The sequence below is a fragment of the Podarcis liolepis genome, assembly GCF_965112155.1.
Source record: "Podarcis liolepis genome assembly, chromosome: 6".
NCBI classification, from domain to species: domain Eukaryota; kingdom Metazoa; phylum Chordata; class Lepidosauria; order Squamata; family Lacertidae; genus Podarcis; species Podarcis liolepis.
In genome coordinates, this window is record NC_139559.1 from 21,778,797 (window position 1) to 21,797,808 (window position 19,012).

General features: G+C 38.7%; 1 protein-coding gene across 28 annotated transcripts in view; it reads left to right on the plus strand.

Annotated features, from left to right (window-relative positions):
* ZMYND8 (zinc finger MYND-type containing 8) overlaps nt 1-19,012 on the plus strand; it is an 82,317-nt gene that overhangs the window by 54,889 nt on the left and 8,416 nt on the right. For 23 of the 28 annotated variants that reach the window (XM_083507943.1, XM_083507938.1, XM_083507948.1 and 20 more), the window contains 10 exons: nt 423-478; nt 1,339-1,416; nt 2,825-2,940; nt 4,473-4,954; nt 8,626-8,760; nt 9,616-9,768; nt 10,145-10,642; nt 13,227-13,592; nt 15,175-15,365; nt 18,628-18,708. In XM_083507943.1, coding sequence (XP_083364069.1) covers nt 423-478; nt 1,339-1,416; nt 2,825-2,940; nt 4,473-4,954; nt 8,626-8,760; nt 9,616-9,768; nt 10,145-10,642; nt 13,227-13,592; nt 15,175-15,365; nt 18,628-18,708 — 2,156 coding nt within the window. Of the gene's footprint in view, nt 1-422; nt 479-1,338; nt 1,417-2,824; nt 2,960-4,472; nt 4,955-8,625; nt 8,761-9,615; nt 9,769-10,144; nt 10,643-13,226; nt 13,593-15,174; nt 15,366-16,949; nt 17,019-18,627; nt 18,709-19,012 lie in introns of those variants that run through there. The other 5 variants (XR_014527276.1, XR_014527277.1, XR_014527278.1 and 2 more) reach the window with 3 other exon arrangements.

The window sequence follows — 19,012 nt, forward strand, 5'->3', positions numbered from 1 at the left end:
ATCTAAATAAGTCAAGGGCTTAAACACCAAGAAAGAAGATATTTCTAGTTGATTTTTTCATATTGGCCTGACTTAAAATATATGTTAAGTTGGCTTGCTTTGTATGAGGCTAAGTTAAAAAATGTGGTTCTGAAATGCAGAATGCTAACACTAAAAGGGACTGCTATCCAATAATTACTATTTAAAGAGAGGATTATTTCCAAAATGTTGTGGCCGTGTTATGCCTGGGTTCAGGAAAGGATGAAAGCCTTATTTTTGTAAACCGTTCTTTGTCCAGTTAGTTTTCAATATACCAGTAATTTTCCTTTAATAAATATTTTGAATACCAGCCAATAGAAATATTTATTATAGATTGGTAGTACAAATAACATGTTATTACAATGGAGATTTTATTAGACATCTCTGCTTATCTCTTTCCTCAGGAAATCACAAATTAACACAAACAGCAAAAGTCATAATCAAAATCTGTGAGCATGAGGTATGTATTACCTATTAGTTTTCATACTGTATTAATTAAAACATTTTTTAAAAAAATAAAATCAATGTTGACTATGACTGCCATCTATAAAATGAGCTAGACCTTCATTCTTTACTGCACTGAGAGATCCACTTATCAGGGAGTAAGCCCCATTGAACTCTGTGTGATTTACCTTTGACTAGGCATGTATAGGTTTGTACTTAACATCAAGAATAGAGGAAAAATTCCTTTCGTTGCTAAACTGGCTGCACAGAAGTCGGATTTTAAGTGTGTGTGTGTGTGTGTGTGTGTGTGTGTGTGTGTGTGTTTGGTATGTCTTTGCATGGTAAGAAATACATTCACACAGAATTTGGCTTCTAATGCACATTACTTTCCTTCTGTGTCTCCCTGCCTCCACATTGCAGAAATGTGGAATTTAGAGCAAGAAGCACCAATTTCATCAACTCCTTTCTTTTTGCATGGTAGAGCTGTTGCGATTTGTATACAAATAGCTAAAGTAGCTGGACAACCATGGCTTGTCAGATGGCAAGATTCCACTACACTATGGAAGACTAAAACATTGATTTATTTATGTTGAAGATATTCTTGTTATATTAAACAGCACAGCCACTGAGGAAGCAACGATAATAGTCCAATCCTATACATATTTTCACAGTAGTAAGTTTCACTGAGACTTGCTCTCACTTTAATTGGAATAGGATTGCAGCCTTAGTATGCTTAAATTTCAGAATTCACAGACTAGCAAAATGTATTAATCTCTGCAGTAGAAAATTATGAATGACTGCTCTTCTTACTCTGGATTCCTTTTAATTGAATAACACACTCCCAACTCCTACAGTAGCTGATGTTTCTCTTTACAGATGAATGAAATCGAAGTATGTCCAGAATGTTATTTAGCTGCTTGCCAAAAACGAGAGAATTGGTTTTGTGAGCCTTGTGTAAGTAAAATCTTTTTTTTAAGTCCACACTTAATCCAGTTTAAGTTTGGAGTTATTCTTTTGCTTCTTACTTTAAATCTGTTAGTGACCTAGAGAAATCTACTTGAGTTTATAAGTATGCATTTTTAAGCTACATTTGATGTGTAAATCCAAAAGTTTAAATTGTTCGTGGTCCTCCTGCTTCTTGGCAGACCCAAGCACTCCAGCCTTTTGTGAAAAACAGGAATTTTACTAAAACATCCAGTCCTTAAAATCAGTCTTCAGTTTTGCACTTGTTCCTGTTTTAATTTATGTGAATTAAATGACAAATGTATGGTTTGATTGTCAATGTGCAAACTACTTCAACAGGTAACAGAAACTTAATGTAGTGGCCAAGAGTACAAGTACAGTTCAAATTCTCAGCCACTGTCTCTTGTAGGGACTTCGGTAAGCAAGCAACCGAGGATCAAAAACAGCCGTAAAGAAAACGTTTTTGGGTTCCTAACACATTTTGAGATAGGGCATTTCTTTCAGTACATATCTGCTTAGGTGAACTGAAAGAAATTTCCCCAAGCAGTCCTATTAAGAAGCATTGAAAGAAATTCATTTGTTAAAGATGTTTTCTTGAAATGCATTTGGAAACCTAATCACCTGTACAGCTATCTTTCCCATTTTAACACCTTGACAAGCCCCTGTTCTCCGTCTCTTTAATTCTCCTGCCTTCTAATATGCAACACATGGATAATGGAAAAGCCTACCTTAAATGACTGTTGTAATAGAGACTGAATTAAAGGCCTCAGTTCTACGTCACATAGTCTGAAATAAATAATGGTTCACTGTATCCTCATTCTCATGTAACTCAAGCCAAACCTTGACTTAGCACAGGCTCCTGAAACAGAGATCATACCTGCTTTGCTCCTCTCCAGTCATTTTGCTGTTGTCCGGAGCTAAGCCATTGCTTTGCTCGGCATCTTGTCTGAATTCAGGCTTGTGGTTTAATGCTCTCCATACAAACCATGAGCTTTGTTCGTCTTGTTTTCATGGAAATTCAGCAAACCCCATTCTAAGCAACTTCCAGAAGTGATGCAAAACTTTCAATTTTGGGTGAGTTTTGCTAGCTATACAAATAAAATAATTTCTAGGGCAAACCTTCTGAATTCCCCTCACTACCACCACAAACAGGACTGATATTTCAAGGGAAGGCAAGACAAGCATTTCTCTTCATAACATACAAAGAATGGGAAAACTTAAAGCTATGCAATTATCTGGACAAACACTACCCTTTCTGCATAAGGAAGGTACATTGCAATATCTGAAATATGCAATCCATATCGTATTTTAAGGTATTGTCTTGCATGCCAGTAATTAGAAAGTACTATATGTCTTTAAATAGTTTCTCACTGTGTGGTCTCTGTGCACTTTCCTCTAGAGCAATCCACACCCGTTGGTCTGGGCTAAGCTCAAAGGTTTCCCATTCTGGCCTGCTAAAGCACTGAGGGATAAAGACGGTCAAGTTGATGCTCGTTTCTTTGGTCAGCATGACAGGTGGGAGTTCAGTCAAAAGGTGGTTGAATGGTTCAATGACTCTTCTTTTTTAAATATATATCTATTACCGCACAGTGGTTGCTATTGCATAGTTCACATGTTATTATTCTGCTTTGTAGTGCTTCACATTAGTAGCATGTATAGTACATTCCATTTCCCCATTAATTATCATATTTTTATGTCTCATACCAACTGGTTGCCACCATGGCAATGTAAGCTTACTAAACATATTTTGAATAGGTAAAGTTAATCAAGATGTTGTTTTTGTATACACAACATTGAGGCAATGTTTTACTCCACTAGCATTTACTCTCTGGGACATTATAAAGCCTATGCTAAATTTTGTGGCGGGGTAACGGATCATCATTAGATCAAACTATCTTTTTATGCCTTATACACATTATGTAGTTACTCTAACATTTTAGCATCGCTGTAATGTTGTTAATAGAGGGGGGGTCATAAAAAAGCAACTTCGTAACATATAAACTTGAAACACATATATGTTGATGCTCCATGAGAATTTGTGTGATGTGGGGGCTCAGCCTTCATTTCCCCTTGAAACAGGAGCATAAAATTGATGGTGTGTGAATGGTGGAAGCAGCTGCTAAACTGAGTGCTGCAGCACTACAAAGCAAAGTTTCGAGGATGGCTATATTAGAAAAGACAGGTAGGGATACATGTTACATTGAGGAGAGTTACTTTTCCCCATTGCCTTCATTGAACTTGGGTGGGGACCCTGGCTTCCCCAATGACAAATTTTCACCCACCAACTATTTATCATGCTCTATACCTGCAGAAATGCTTTGTGTATGTGGTACTCTCTCAGAAGGAGGTATGGCAACATTCTTTCAAAAAAGAAAGTAATACTATTAGTATTTTACTGTGTACCTGGGGAATCCCCCTACCCCCCACCCCACAAAGCATGCAGGAATTCCTACACTTCCTGTAGATGCCTTCTCTCACTGCCCTTTTGGTTACCATGGGGCCACCAAGTTTGCCAGCCAAAGAACCGATTGTGTGATAGTGTGGTATTCATGGTCTGTCATATGAACAGGTCTTAACAATCTAGTCCTACGACGTCGTGTAAGTGCTTGTGGTGAGGTGTTTAATAAGTACAGTATATTAGTGCAGTGTTGCAAAAGACATGCCAACACTACAGGAAAATTACAGCCTGCTGGATAATAATTTCCTGGTTAATTGTGACTGAAAGTTCAGTGAGAAAGTGTTTTGAATGGCTCAGTGTCCCCCTTTTTTTATTCTGTCAGTGTTGAATTTACTTAATCAAATTGTTTTGAAAGCAAAACATACACTTGGAATGGTTTTGTCTAAACTGCAGTATGTATTGCATAGACTGGAAGTATCCTTAAGTTTGTCCTAAATGAAGGTTTCAATCTCAAACAGGCATAATTTTATGTAATTCATTCATAGGATTGTTATTCAGATTCTAAACATACTTGAAAGTAAGACTTTGACAACAATCTACATGAAATGTCATGTCATGTCCCCTCATTATTTTACTGTCTTATATGCAGGGCCTGGGTTCCAGTAAATAATTGCTACCTCATGTCTAAAGAAATTCCTTTTTCCGTGAAAAAGACTAAAAGCATATTCAACAGTGCAATGCAAGAGATGGAGGTTTATGTGGAGAATATTCGCAGAAAGTTTGGAGTATTTAATTATGCACCTTTCCGGACACCATATACTCCCAACAACCAATACCAAATGTTGTTAGACCCTTCAAATCCTGGTGCTGGAACTGCTAAGACTGACAAACAAGAGAAAATTAAACTTAACTTTGATATGACAGCATCACCCAAGATTTTAATGAGCAAACCAATGCTGAGTACCGGTACTGGGCGAAGGATTTCCTTAACAGACATGCCACGTTCCCCAATGAGTACAAATTCATCTGTTCATACGGGATCTGATGTTGAACAGGATGCAGAGAAAAAGGCAACCTCCAGTCACTTTAGCGCAAGTGAAGAGTCCATGGACTTTATTGATAAGAATACAGGTAAGGAGGGCGGGGGGGGGAGATGCTGCATCAATGGCTATATTCAAACTTTATCATCATGCAGAACAAGGAAGGTCAGAAAGCTGGAAGGAAATAATCTGGTGTTCATTATCAAAATACTTGTAGGAGGTATTGTTGGACTCAGGTGCAGCTCTGCTCCTAAGCATCTGCACAGCTATCTTGGGAACAATTAAAAGATTGGGTCAGAGCCAGGAAGGTTGTTGCTCATGCTAATAGCAGAGGATTTGTGTTAACTTCAAGGTGGGTCAAAGGCACCTGGGAAGAGTATCATTTAGGAAAGAATCCAGAGCAATTGTTCAACAAAGGATGTCAGGTCAGACTGGCATTGCACTGGAGAACTAAGAACCAGGGAGGTGGGGCATGATCTGAGCATCTGGATCAGTAGGAACAGGTAGAAATGTGTTTCTGATACTTCAGTGTGTTGATGGGATGAAAAGAAGGATGCATTGTTTGGTCCAGAGGGTCAGGTTTTCATACTACCTTCTCTAGGTGCAATGGGGAATATGATGTCTTGGTGTCTCCTTGGATAGGAGCTATTGTTTAAAGTTAATGGAAGTGTCATTGCAAGGAACACGTCAGTGGGACTGGGTAACTTTGGGAGGGGGTGTCTGCCCCAGTATCAGCAGTGGTTTGCAAGGAAGGCACCTACAATTCACAGAATACTGAATTTTGAAAGGTAGTGCAGAGTGACAAGTTAGGGACTAGAATACAAAGGCCATTTTGCCATGGTGTTCTTTTATTTTAGCAAGCTTTTAAAAATCTCTTCTAGAATTTAGCTTCACATGCTTACCATTAAGAGGCAAGGAAGCAACAGTATCTAGCACTATAAGCTAAAAAAATTGCAAAAATAGATTGTGTATAATGCAAGTTGTTTACAGACTCTTCATTTCCCCCTCAGAGCTATTTATGTGTAGTGTCAGCACAGTACTTTACAAAAAAGCTGTATTAGATCCAATATTGGTATCCTAATTTGTTCATTCATGAATGTCTTCTCTCTTCATTAGGCATGGCTGAATTTTCTATTTGTTATGTTAATAACATCAGGAAGTTTTCTTAACATTTACTATTGTGCTAGGCTCTTGCAGATTTGCTTAATTCTTTGCAAGAGTGACTGCTTTCCATTTTTAAAATATTACACAACTTCTTCTCATTTGAACATATTATATGAAGAATCTTGCTCTGCATTTAAAATTTGAATTGGAGGAGAATCAGATAATTTTTGAAGTTTATGATCATCTTCCTTTTGGAATGTAGACCAACTACCCAGTAATCTCTAATCTGCTGCCACCACCTACCAAGTTACAGAGAGCAATAGGAATCTTCCTTTATTTGCTTAATTGTGCACATCAAAGTAAGCCTAAGGGGGAAATGTATTATTTCTAGAATTGACCTAGACCAGAACACATAGATAAATTTAAGAACCAGTAAACTTTATAAAATAAACAAGAAAAAATAGTTACTTAGTTATGAATAACATGTATTACTTCTAAGTCCCTTTTTCAACATCTACCCTAACTGCCAGCCTTTCACCTATGCCTTTCCTCTCTGATCTTACCTGCTCACCATATTCTCTTAACTTTTTAACTGTCCTTTCTCAGAACTCCTTCACTTGTAACTCACTCTGATTCCTGCCATCACTCATCTTTCCACTCATTACTCTATTACAAAAACACTGTGAACTTGAGATCGTTACCTGGGGAACAAATTATCTTGGACCTGGTATTATGCAGTGTATAGGTGGCATGCATTTTCAAACATAAGGGCACGCCTGGCTTTTAATTTGATGCATATATTAGGTATACTATGATGCACTGGACAAATGGAATTTTGAGCCTGAATGTGCCATTATTTGTTCTGGTAATAATATCCAGGTTCTGGAAAGGCATATCTTAGGCAGCAGTCCAAACCTCCGTAACTCTAGAATGAGGAGGCAACCCTCTACTTGCTTCTGCTGGCTCAACCAGTCTCCTGATAGAGGGACACTTGTGCTATTCTTGCCACCAAATGGGAGGGCACAGGGGTTGGACCTGATCTGTTGCCCTCCCCACTTCTGCCACCATTGTAAGTGGGTGGGTTGCAGATACGTTGGAATTTCCAGAGCGCTGCAGCAGCAGGTTTGGATTGTAGTCTTAATGCTTTAAAACAGTCTCTTGCTCTGTGTTTGTGAGGTTTATGAAGGAAATTTGGGTTTGCCTCCAATTTTCAAGTTCCATTGACATTCAGTTCCCACTAACTCATCCTCACTATTTCATATAAAGGCAAGAAAACTGGTACAGATATTTCTATTGATGTGTATTCAGGACTGTGACCTGAAAGAATACAAACTTGGACCTGCAACACACTGCAACATTTTGTCCTTCCACATAAAAGAAGCTCCTGCTCGGGTTCCAGCCAGCCATTCTCTCCAAACAAGGCATTTCTCCCTTCTCTCCCAGCCCATTCTTCCATTTTTCTTTTTCAGATGTCATTCTTTATTCTATAAGTACTAAGCATGCTCAGTCTGCATTGGACTATTCATTTTGTTGCCACTTTAGTTTGCTTTTTTTTAAAAAAAAAATTACTTTTTCAGACCATGGCATTCTTCCAAGCATGCTGATATCTCCTTGTTTCTCTGTGACCCTGTTTTGGCTACAGTCTTGTTGCTATTCTCCACCTGAGTTTGCTATTAGAAGAAGTGATTACATGAAGCATCTTAAATTTGAAGGCTAAATAGTATAATGAAAGATTTCTTTGCTTTGCAAATATTAAGCTAGGGTTCTTTGGCTTAACTTGCTGGCAAAACAGCATGTTAGAATTTGATAAATGCTTTTTTTGCAAGACATTCAATTTAAACTATCTTAAGAAGTAAGCAAGCAAGCAAGCTGTAAAACCTGTAGAGAAGCTCAGTCATGTTTCAAAATAGTTTGTTTTGATTTAGCAAGTTGGAACAGTGTCTTGAGAATAATATGGTATAGGAAATCCACATACAGGTGAAATTTACCAGAATCTAAGGTGGGTAGAGATAAATGGGGAAGTAGGCCTAAAACTTTCCAAAGTGAGAACTGGCAAGTTGATAGTATCTGAAAGCATTCCTAACTAATCAGTTATCTATGTTAATCAACACATCATTGGTGTAATTAATCTTCTTACTTGACATAATAAAAGAGAATTTTACTCTCAGTTGAAATTGTTTAAATAAATTCACAATTTTTGCACTCTTTTTATTCCAGTGTAGCTACTTAATAAGGGTCCTCATATTTTCTAACACTTATGCTGTGGAAGGATTAGGGATGAATCAAGCAGCCTACTGCTTTCCTGTTTCATATCATTTTCACTGGCACTCCTGTCCCGTCCTTCTGACTTTTCTGAAAGAACATGCAAAGTCTGCATTTAATTGATACACATTTTGTATAAAATAAACATTTTTCAGTGTATTTTCTCATAAAATGTATTTTTAATGTAAAATACCAATTTTGTGTGTGCAAAAAATCTAATCTGCAATGCAAAATCCAGTAAGTGAAAACCACAACCGGGGTGGGGGGGTGGGCTTCCTGTTCAAAGCAAAAATGCTACAAATCCCACAGAGTGGACCCAAGACCTTGGTCATACCTGAATAAGGGGTTTCAGTCATATTTTGAAATGGCAGTTATGTCAATTGTCTACTTTGTCAGCTTCTCCAGCACCAACAAGGACAGGCCAAGCAGGGAGCTTATCTGGCAGCCCCAAACCTTTCTCTCCTCAAGTCTCAACGCCTGCTAAACAAGAAAGAACATCCACTCCAGGAAGCATTCTGAATCTGAATCTTGGTGAGTTAAAATTGTCAGTACCAACTTTCATTTTATCAATGCTATTTGCTTATACGTATGAGAAGTTTCAAGGTGATTCTATAAGTGCAGAATCATAAATGTGGACAGGTAAACTTTCTGTTTCCCAACTGAAGCAATTTCATTCAATTTAAGGGTATTTTAAATGCTTTTAAAATATCTGGGAAAGTACATAGTTAAGCAGATACAGGATTCTGAGAACTAAATGATATTTGCTTACCTGCTACCAAAAACCATAGTTCCTTATTCTTGTATAAAACTCAATATTTCTGACAAAATCCTCTGGTCCTTGGATAGCATAAACATATAGGTGATACCAGTGATTTTCCCAATCAGCCTGACTTCAAAAAAGCCCCCTGGCATATTTGGGCAATTTGTATAACTTTGATGGATAAGTTTTGTGAGAGCACTGACTAGGGCTTGACAAAGCATTATGCTAAGTATGCGACAGTATAAGGTTTTTGCATCAGCATAATTAAGGATCAGAGTTGGACTCTTCTTTAATTCTCACTCAATACGGCTTTGATTATAGAAGGAGTTATACTCAATTGTACTCCTTGACTGCAAACCTTCACATCAACTTCAGTGAAAATTAAATCTGAAATTGAAATCTGATCAACTTCTGTGAAATTTAAGCAGCCTAATTGTTTCTGGGATTGCAGACATGCTTCCAAATAGTCAATCAGCATTTATTTTGAAATGTTGTCATATATATGGTAAATATTACCAAGTATTAATACTGAAAGTGGACTGATTGAATTAGGTTTTTTCCTTGGCAAAAACAATTTCTGTTTAAGCTGTGTTACGTAATGAAAACACTTTTATTTAATATTCTAGATCGTAGTAAAGCTGAAATGGATCTGAAAGAGTTGAGTGAATCAGTCCAGCAGCAATCCACACCTGCGCCACTGATTTCCCCAAAGCGGCAAATTCGCAGCAGGTTCCAGCTTAATCTTGACAAGACAATAGAGAGCTGTAAAGCACAGTTAGGTATGCACATGGTAATATCAAATTTGCGTTGAAAGCATTAGAGTTGAAACATTGTTCATTTTAACATAAATGGGGAAAAATCTTAAATATGGTGTGTTGTCCTTTGTGCAGAGAGTTTGGCTTGCATCTTAGCAGATCAGGGTTCAAAGCTTCTTTATTTGGGGAGGCAAATGAGCCTTGCTTGCAAAACTAATACTTGAACAACCTACTTCACAGAATTATTATAAGTATGGTATATAATTAGTCTGTTACAATGTATGTGTGCTCATTATTTTATATCTATAGCTTAGTTCTTAAGTTTTATAAGCCTCAGTAATTGTAAAGAGGTGTGTGGTAGAAATATATGAATAAATTAATAGTCTTCTTTTGTACTTAGGGATCAATGAAATATCTGAAGATGTTGCAGTAGAACATAGCGACTCAGAGGACTCTGAAAAGTCAGATTCTAGTGATAGTGAATATATCAGTGATGATGAACAGAAATCCAAGAACGATCAGGAAGAAGAAGAAAAAGAAGGTGCAAGAAGTGACAAAGAATCCTTGGCCATGAAAAAAAAACCAAAACCACCAACGCCAACTGAAGAAAAAGAAGAAATTAAAAGTACAGTCTCAGAAGTGGAGAAAACAGATACCCCTGTCAAAGAAAAGGCAAATGTAGACTCTGATAAAGAAGTTTCTGAAAAGGGGAAAAGTTTGTCACAGCCTACAAAAGAGAAGTTGAAAGGTAAAGATGAGACTGACTCGCCAACAGTACATCTTGGTCTGGACTCTGACTCAGAAAGTGAACTTGTTATTGACCTAGGTGAAGATCAGTGTGGGCGTGAGGGACGCAAAAATAAAAAAGAACCCAAGGAATCTCCTCCTAAGCAAGAAGGTAGAAAAATATACTTTTTCCTGTTATGTGTATTGGCAATCTAAGATTAAGCACTTTGCTGTCTGTGGTGTTCAGTCCCGGAAATCCTGATACCTTATGTGGTGTGTGTGTGTGAACGTGTGCTTCTAGAATGGGGTGGAAATAATTTCATTTTTCTTAAAAATCTAACAGTGCAGCTATTTTGAGGATTACTTCTCAAATAATATTTGCTCAATGTTGTCGGACATGCACATATAGATATCGATTTTGGAACCTTTATTGCACAAGGTTCAAATGCTGTCTTTGTATTTTCTCACTGTTTGAGCATTGAGGAAATACTTGTGCTTACAGTAAAAACAGAAAGGGATCAAAATAAAACAAAGCCCCACTGTAGGACCATTAACAAATCAGCTTCTAACCCATGAATATAGCTCATGCATTCCACAAGGTGCCAGAAATAGAGGCCTGCAAAGCAAATTGTTCTGCATTTTAAAATGAGTCTAGCCATGCTCCACAGGAGAACAGCATGTTTAGGTTTAGCAGACTGTGATCAGTCTGATTTCAATGTAAGATACTGTTGTGCTTTTCTCTAAAAGTCTTAAAAAGAAGTGTAGAGTTGAAAGGGATCCCAAGGATCATCTAGTCCAATCCCCTGCAACGCAGGCATCTCAGCTAAAGCATCCATGACAGAGGGCTATCCAACCTCTGCTTATAAACCTCCAGTGAAGAAGAGCCCACCACCTTCCAAGGGAGTCCATTCCACTGTCAGACAGCTCTTACTATGAGGAAGTTCCTTCTCAACAAATATTTTGAAGAATAAGGTTAGAATAAAAATTATCAGTTTTGGATTTTTAAAATAATCAAAGTAGACTGTTTCAGTTGCATGCACAGACATGTGATGAGTGCTGCTGTAGTGAATAGGGCTAGGGATGCACAACTGAGTGCTAAACTGCAGCCCAGGAAGCAGGGCTGCTAGGGGCAGTTCACGCAGCCGCAAATGGGAAATGGGTGTGCATAGTGGGGAAGCAGCCCCCCCCATGTGCCACTGTATGCACTGTGTGTACTTTGAATATACCTGAAGCCATCTCACTGTGCTGTACAGAGCCAGGTGGCCTGTGCCCCTGTAGTGTGCTTCTACAACTGCGGGGGGCGAGGGTGAGGAAGGAGAGATGAAGGAATCACCTGCTGAAAAAAGCAAGGCATTAGTAATACAGTGGTACCTCCGCTTGTGGACAGGATCTGTTCCAGAGGTCCGGTCGGATCCCAAGGTTTCTGCAACCTGAGGACCACTTCTGTGCATGCGTGCACAGCGAAACCCGATAAAATACTTCTGGGTTTGCCACACACATCCCGAAATTTACGTAACCAGAGGATTATGTAAATGGAGGTTCAAATGTATCTTCCCAAAATGTATCTTTGCTACAGTGGCTTGAAAACATGCAGCTGTACTCTAGATTGCACTAGCTTTTGTCAGTATATGCAGAGTATTAGTATCTTATCACCCTTCAGATGTTGGACTCCCATAAGCCCCTACCAGTCTGGCCAATGATGGGAGTTTGAGTTCAACAACATCTGGAGGGACCTTTGGTTCCCAATCCATGATCTGTATTCTCCAATGCTCAGACAAGGAAGATGGTAGATAGAAAGGTTAGAAACACTTCAAGAAGGTTTTTTTGAGATTATTTCAAACCTTTCGGTATTTAATGTGAGAAAGAGAGAGTTGAATTTGTGTCACCTTTGAAGGTGTTATTTGTAAGCGAATTTTGTGTTTTGTTCTATAGTTTCTGAGTTTTATGTAATTTTTGGCTTGGACTGCATATATTACAATTAGTTTATACAGTGGTACCTCGTCTAGTGTCCGCCTCGTCGCACACCCGTTCTGTTAAACGTCCACAGCAAACCCGGAAGTACCGGAATGGGTTACTTCTGGGTTCACTGCTCGTGCATGTGCAGAAGCACAAACTACTCTGCACGCATGCACAGACGCGGCGCTTTGTCCAGTGTCCTTTTCAGCCCGCGACCGGGGCTCCGGAACGGATCCTGGTCGCAAAACGAGGTACTACTGTAGTAGTATCAAATCACCAGGGAACATGTGATCATGAGAGTCTTGAAATCTTGGTGTGTGTGCTGCCTATAGTAGCAAATTCCTGAAACTTCTGCTGAGTGCAATAATTAAGGATGGTTTCATAATCTGAATGAAGACGTTTCAAAACCTAATATATGTCAGTGTAAAACAAGGATAAAGAGCAGCTCAGAGGCATCATCTGTATGATGTGAGGGACTAAAAATAGTTCCAGAGTAGATGATGTAAGGGTCAAAATGAAAGTTTTGAGGCTCCTAGAGTGACAAACATATACCCCACAGAACTCAGTTTACTTTCTTTTACTTCATCACGTTTTCTCTGCAGGCAAAAAGATGGCATTTGTAGGTCTGTGATGTGTAAATTGCTTTTGAAAGTCAGCTGGCAATGAACAATGCAACTTTCACCCACTGAAAAATAATTATGTGCACAGATATCTGTTGTACTATGTTGCTCACAGTAACTGGGTTTTGTATTACCTGAATTGTCAGTAAAAAAGATCATGTTTTTTTTCTACCCACTTAGCTGCAGCTAAAACCCCACCTTCTTCAACAGTAAGTAGTCAGCCTCCAACTGAAACTCAGGTGCTTACTCGATCCGCATCCCAGACTCCTCCAGCTGGTGTCACAGCTACAACAAGCACTACTTCTGCTGCCAGCACTCCAGCTGCAGCCACCGGGAGCCCAGTGAAGAAGCAGAGGCCGCTTCTACCAAAGGAAACTGCCCCAGCAGTCCAACGGGTAGTATGGAATTCTTCAAACAAATTTCAGACTTCTTCTCAGAAATGGCATATGCAGAAGGTGCAAAGGCAACAGCAGCAGCAACAGAGTCAGCAGCAGCAACCTCAGTCCTCCCAAGGAACAAGATATCAGACAAGACAAGCCGTGAAAGGTATTATCACCTTTCCCATTTTGTTCTCACTGCTGTATTTTTGCTGTGGTCATTGTGCTCAAGTACTTCAAACTATTCTTCCATAAATATGGGTCCTGTAAAGATATGAAAATGCAAAATCGCTCCACCAGTGTGGTCCTTAAGTGTACAGTGGTACCTTGGAAGTCTATTCGACTTCCAAAACATTTGGAAACCAAGCCGTAGCTTCCGATTGGCTGCAGGAAGCTCCTGCAGCCAATCAGAAGCTGTGGAAGCCGCACCAGACATTCGGGTTCCAAAGAACGTTTGCAAACCAGAACACTCACTTCCGGGTTTGTCGCGTTTGGGACCCAAGGCGTTTGGGAGCCAAGGTACAACAGTACTTAGAATAATTTGTTTATCTGCAGCATTTTAGTTGGAATGTGAACTGCAATATCTTTCCACTGTAGTTTTAATTATTTCGTAAGTATTATAAAATGAAATGTATCTATAACTGAAAAATGAGCTCTCTTAAGTGGAAATAACCATATGAAGGGAAATGATTGCAATCACCAATATTTATTAGTGGAAGAAAGTGAACTACTTCAGGGATAAGGCATAGCTTATCTTGTATCAATATGGAGATGCACAATATAGGTTGTATCTAATGCTGTCTGTGCTTGAGTCCCTCCCTCTATAACCCCCCACACCCTTAAAATCTGCTCTGGAGAGTTAGAAAACCCTCCCGTGCAAATTGTTTGTGTGACAGGGGACTAGGGCATGGCTGCAATGAAGAGGTGAGGAAAATAAAGTCCCATTGTGCAATGTTAGATTCCACCATATAATTTTGATTGGTTATAAAGCTGTCCTTAAAGAACATGTCGATCCCTTGTTATGTGATGACAGAAGGTTTTTTATTTTCTGTGAAACATGGTTATGAAAACGAAGAGTGCCAACCTTTTAAGAGGATAGATCCAAGTAACTTCTAGATTTCTTATTTTCCAAAAATGGGGAAACAGCCATTATTATTATTGTCCTAGCAGTTCTTAATCTAATTAACTCTGAAATTTAATTTGCACCTAACAGATACTAATCTAATTAAATCTTCCTAATATCTTTAGACAGTTGTAATCTGTAGATTTTGGGGCATCAACTGAATTTGCAGCTCCCCCCCTTCCCTCCCTCCCTGTCCCATTTTGCTTAATATCATACTGGAACAGTTCCTAATAACTCAACAGCTTGTTCACTACTTTGTGACATTTTACTTGGCCATAATCAATGTATTATCCCACTATGGTACATTTTAAGGAGTATTTTCCAGTGGCTGGTGAAACCAGCATAGACACTCACTAAAAGTTGCCCTAAGAATCCTTAACTGCCTTGTCTTAGGGTTTTCTGCCCTGGTTTACACACTTATGCCAGCATAATGTCACAGAATAAGGTATGTCACCACTGCAAGAAATATGGGAGCATCACACACCAATCCACCAACACAAATGTTCAAGATTGAGCTGTGAAAAGCTATTGGACAGCATTTATTTAGCATTGGTTTGCCTGTTTTTTGACATTTCAAAAGCATTGAAATCTGCAGTGATTCACTTGTGGGTTTGTTTTGTGTCCTTAGCTGTACAGCAAAAAGAAATTACTCAGAGTACTTCAACGTCAACCATTACCTTGGTTACAAGCACTCAACCTGTTTCCATAGTAACCAGTTCTGGATCAGCAAGTACACTTTCATCTTCAGTTAATACAGACTTGCCAATAGCAACAGCTTCAGCAGATGTGGCTGCAGATATTGCTAAGTATACTAGTAAAGTAAGTTTTTTGTTTTTGTTTTAAAAAAGCACTACATTCTTACAAGTTTTACTTTGAAGTTAATGCAGTTGCTGATGTGCAACAAAGCAGGTTATCCACTTGCCTGAACATTTTTCCTCATCCTGTAATGTGGATAAGTTTAACCTTTGAACACGTGGAAGAACCTTAACAGCAATATTTTAAACTGGCTGCTGGTGTGTAGCTGGAAGCACTGCAACTTTTCCTGCCGTAGTTCTCCAAAAACAGAAGCTTGGGTTTTGGGGTCAGGGATGGAGGGAAGAGACAAAAACAGCCCGAATGTATGCATGGTTAACATGCATTTATGGATAAATTTTATTAACCCAACATGTGTGGATATATGTATGCACATCATAATTTTATTAGTACTTATCAGATTTATCTGTAATGTTTGACAAAGCTTTTTTTCCTACTTCATGCGTGTTTCTTTTAGCATAGACAACCATCTGTATGGTGCATTAAAATAATAATGAGAAAACAAATGCAAATGCTTGCCTCAAAGAGCCTAAAATCTATATTTAAGCAGTAGGAGAAAAGTAGAGAAAAATTAATACAAGGAAATACAGTTTCATGTCCTTAAACTTTGCTCCAATTGGAGATGAGGATCTAAATATTAAGCCTGAGGCTTAATAGAAAAGGGGGCCTTTGTGGAATTTGAAGGAAGACTCTGAGATGGCACCATGTAGGTGTTCTTGCGTAAAGGCTGCAAGAGAGAATTTTTGATATTCTGTTAGGAAAAAAAATGGTATTCTGAGCTGAGTATTTTCCACTTCAGTGTACAGAGCAATGATGTCACAGTAATAGCCTTAAACCCTGCACTTCTTGGGACAGAGTTAGTCTTACAGATATGTAAAGCTATCTCTATAGAACCTATTTGGTACAGGAGCCCATTGGATACAGCTGTATGAGAGTAGCTGAGCTATATGAGTTTCTGGTAGCCAGGGAAGCTGATGCTTTTGCTTGGCCTATCTGGGCAAGTGGTATGCCACAGTGACCAATTGGTTCTTGCTTGGGAAAGCCAGCATCTTTGGATAAGCGCTTTCAGCTACAGTTGCCAAACATGGCTTCCAAACAGATATGGGGGCTTTGGTGGTGGAGTGGGGATAGAGGATGAACTGTCCTGTAATTAGTGTGTGCAAGCTGTGACACAACAGTTCCAAAGGCTTTAGGCTGGTACACATGTGGTAGATAAAGGACTGTATATGAAGGGCTGACATTTTTATTTTTAGGCAGGGCTGTAAAGCCTAGTCTTGCATACCTTCTCCCTGAAAAACTTGCTACACATTCTGTGTATGCAAGAGAGAAATAGTAGATTTCAAATCACTTGTAAGTCATAAAGTTCATTGGTTGGCCTTGGGCAAGTCAGCATCTTTCAGCCATACTTTCTTGCCTGGGTAAACTAGCCTTGTGTACTACCTGAACTCCTTCAAGGAAGACAAAGGAGAAGTGGCCAGAATGAGAACTGAGCAGGCAAGGCTGTAAACAGGTGCTTCATTGAACATCAAGCTTAAGTGCATAGCTGGCCAGTTTAAAATACTGCTGTGAAAGTTTCCCCGTGTGTTACAGCTGGCGTACCTTAACACCACTAGTGAGACTACACAGGGGCAGCACAACTGGAAGAACAATTAATGACAAGTAAGTAATTCCATTTTTGTTCAGGTACCAAAATCATGAAGTAAAAACAACTCCTGCTTCTTGTGTGAAGTGGTTCTTCTAAAATGTGTTCATTTAAACATATTGAGAGGTTTTAGAATGATGAAAAATGAGCCATCCAGGGGTGGTGCTTTAAATGTTTACGAAGTGCATTTGCCCCCTCCAGTGTCTTTATTTTAAGAAGCCATTCCAGTTTCTATTGATGTAACTTTATTTAATTAAGATATTTAGGCAGAGAGCTAAATTGAACCTTACTATAAAAAAAAAAATAGACGTGAAAAGCAAAAATGAGGAATTCCTCGCATCATTTTCCAATGTAGCCATTTGCATGAAGTGGAGAGAAACACAGGTATCTGCCCTGTTTATCTAAACCACTCAGTGAGTTGATGCCATGTATAAAGTCACAAATGATGTTTAGAAAGTTCATGCAGTTTCTTTCTCCCATCTCAGTCCTGTAGGTATCTTGATCCATTTTACTACCTCATGAATGTTGACATCTGATCCTGCATCAGCAGCTTGCATGGTAGACTGTGAACAGATTCCCAGAGTACTGCATTTCAGACTCTCAATGCATAAATTAGGACTAAAATTAAAAGTAAATGGCTCCAGAATGCTTCGTTGGTGTCTGATGTATGCAAGCGAATAGAGTTGGATTCTGATTGTCATTTTGAGATCTAACTGCTATAATAATGCCAACATGGAATTCTGTGTTTTGACATGGTGATTGGTGATTTGAATGCTCTTATGGCATTACAGATACATGGCAATATTGTAATTTAACACCATCTAGAGAGAACCTATGGCATTCAGGTTGAAAAAGTAAATAGTGAACTATGAACTCGCCACATGTCTGAGAGTCCAGTTGTCTGGCTACCAAACTAAACATACTGTAAAGTGATTTAACCATAGCACGTGGCACCCCACATTGTTGTCTGAGGCACACACAGATACACGCCCCTCCCCCCCGGCAGGTATGCAATCATGTTGCATGCAATCATTTATAATGGCTCTGTATAATCACTTGCTATTTGATTTCTGAGATTTTACTCATAGTGAGATTAGAAACTGATATCAAAAGAACTAAATGGAGAGGTGATATTTTTATTCACACACGGAATCCCACCCAAGTTCATAGAATCATAGAAATATAGTGTGAAGCAACCCAAAGGGCCATCTAGCCCAACCACTTGCAATGCAGGAATCATTGCTAAAGAATCCCTGACAGATGGCCATCTAACCTCTGTGTAAAAACCTCCAGTGAGGGAGAGTCCGTAACCCTTCAAGGTAGTTCGTTCCACTATTGAGCAGCATTTATTGCAGAAAGTTCTTCCTAAAGCTCAGTTGTTCACTTCTATCCATTGTGTGTGGAGTGGATGAATCTCAGAGGTCAAGAGGTATCAATATGACCTAAGATACAGTGGTTGCTGGGTTTCTTTTATATTATTGATATGATTTACAAAATCCATTCAAAGAAAAATGTGTCAGTAGTTTTTATAATATCCTACATAAGAAATTATGGAATGTTCCCAGGATAAAGAAATTTAAAAAGCAAGATCACTTTTAATTCCTTAATAAACTTTTTTTTTAACAGATGATGGATGCCATAAAAGGAACAATGACAGAAATATACAATGACCTTTCAAAAAATACCACTGGAAGCACAATTGCTGAGGTCAGTGTCTTTTGCCATCAGCAAGTCACATTTTTTTCTTTAAAAAATAAAATGTGAAACACTTTTAAAATAAGTAGAAATCTGCCTTTTAAATATTCTGCAGATATGTATTTGAGTTCTAGCCTCTTGTCTGATCTAATACCAACTATTGTGAAAACTACTGGTTGCATACTGTGTGAGAGAGGAGCTCATTAAAGTTTATAGCCTGAAATTTTAACTAGGTTGCTCTTGCTAAAAGCTGCTACTACTGTGCCAGACAATGACAATATAATAGCTCTACAGTGGTACAGACGCTTCAGGTTAC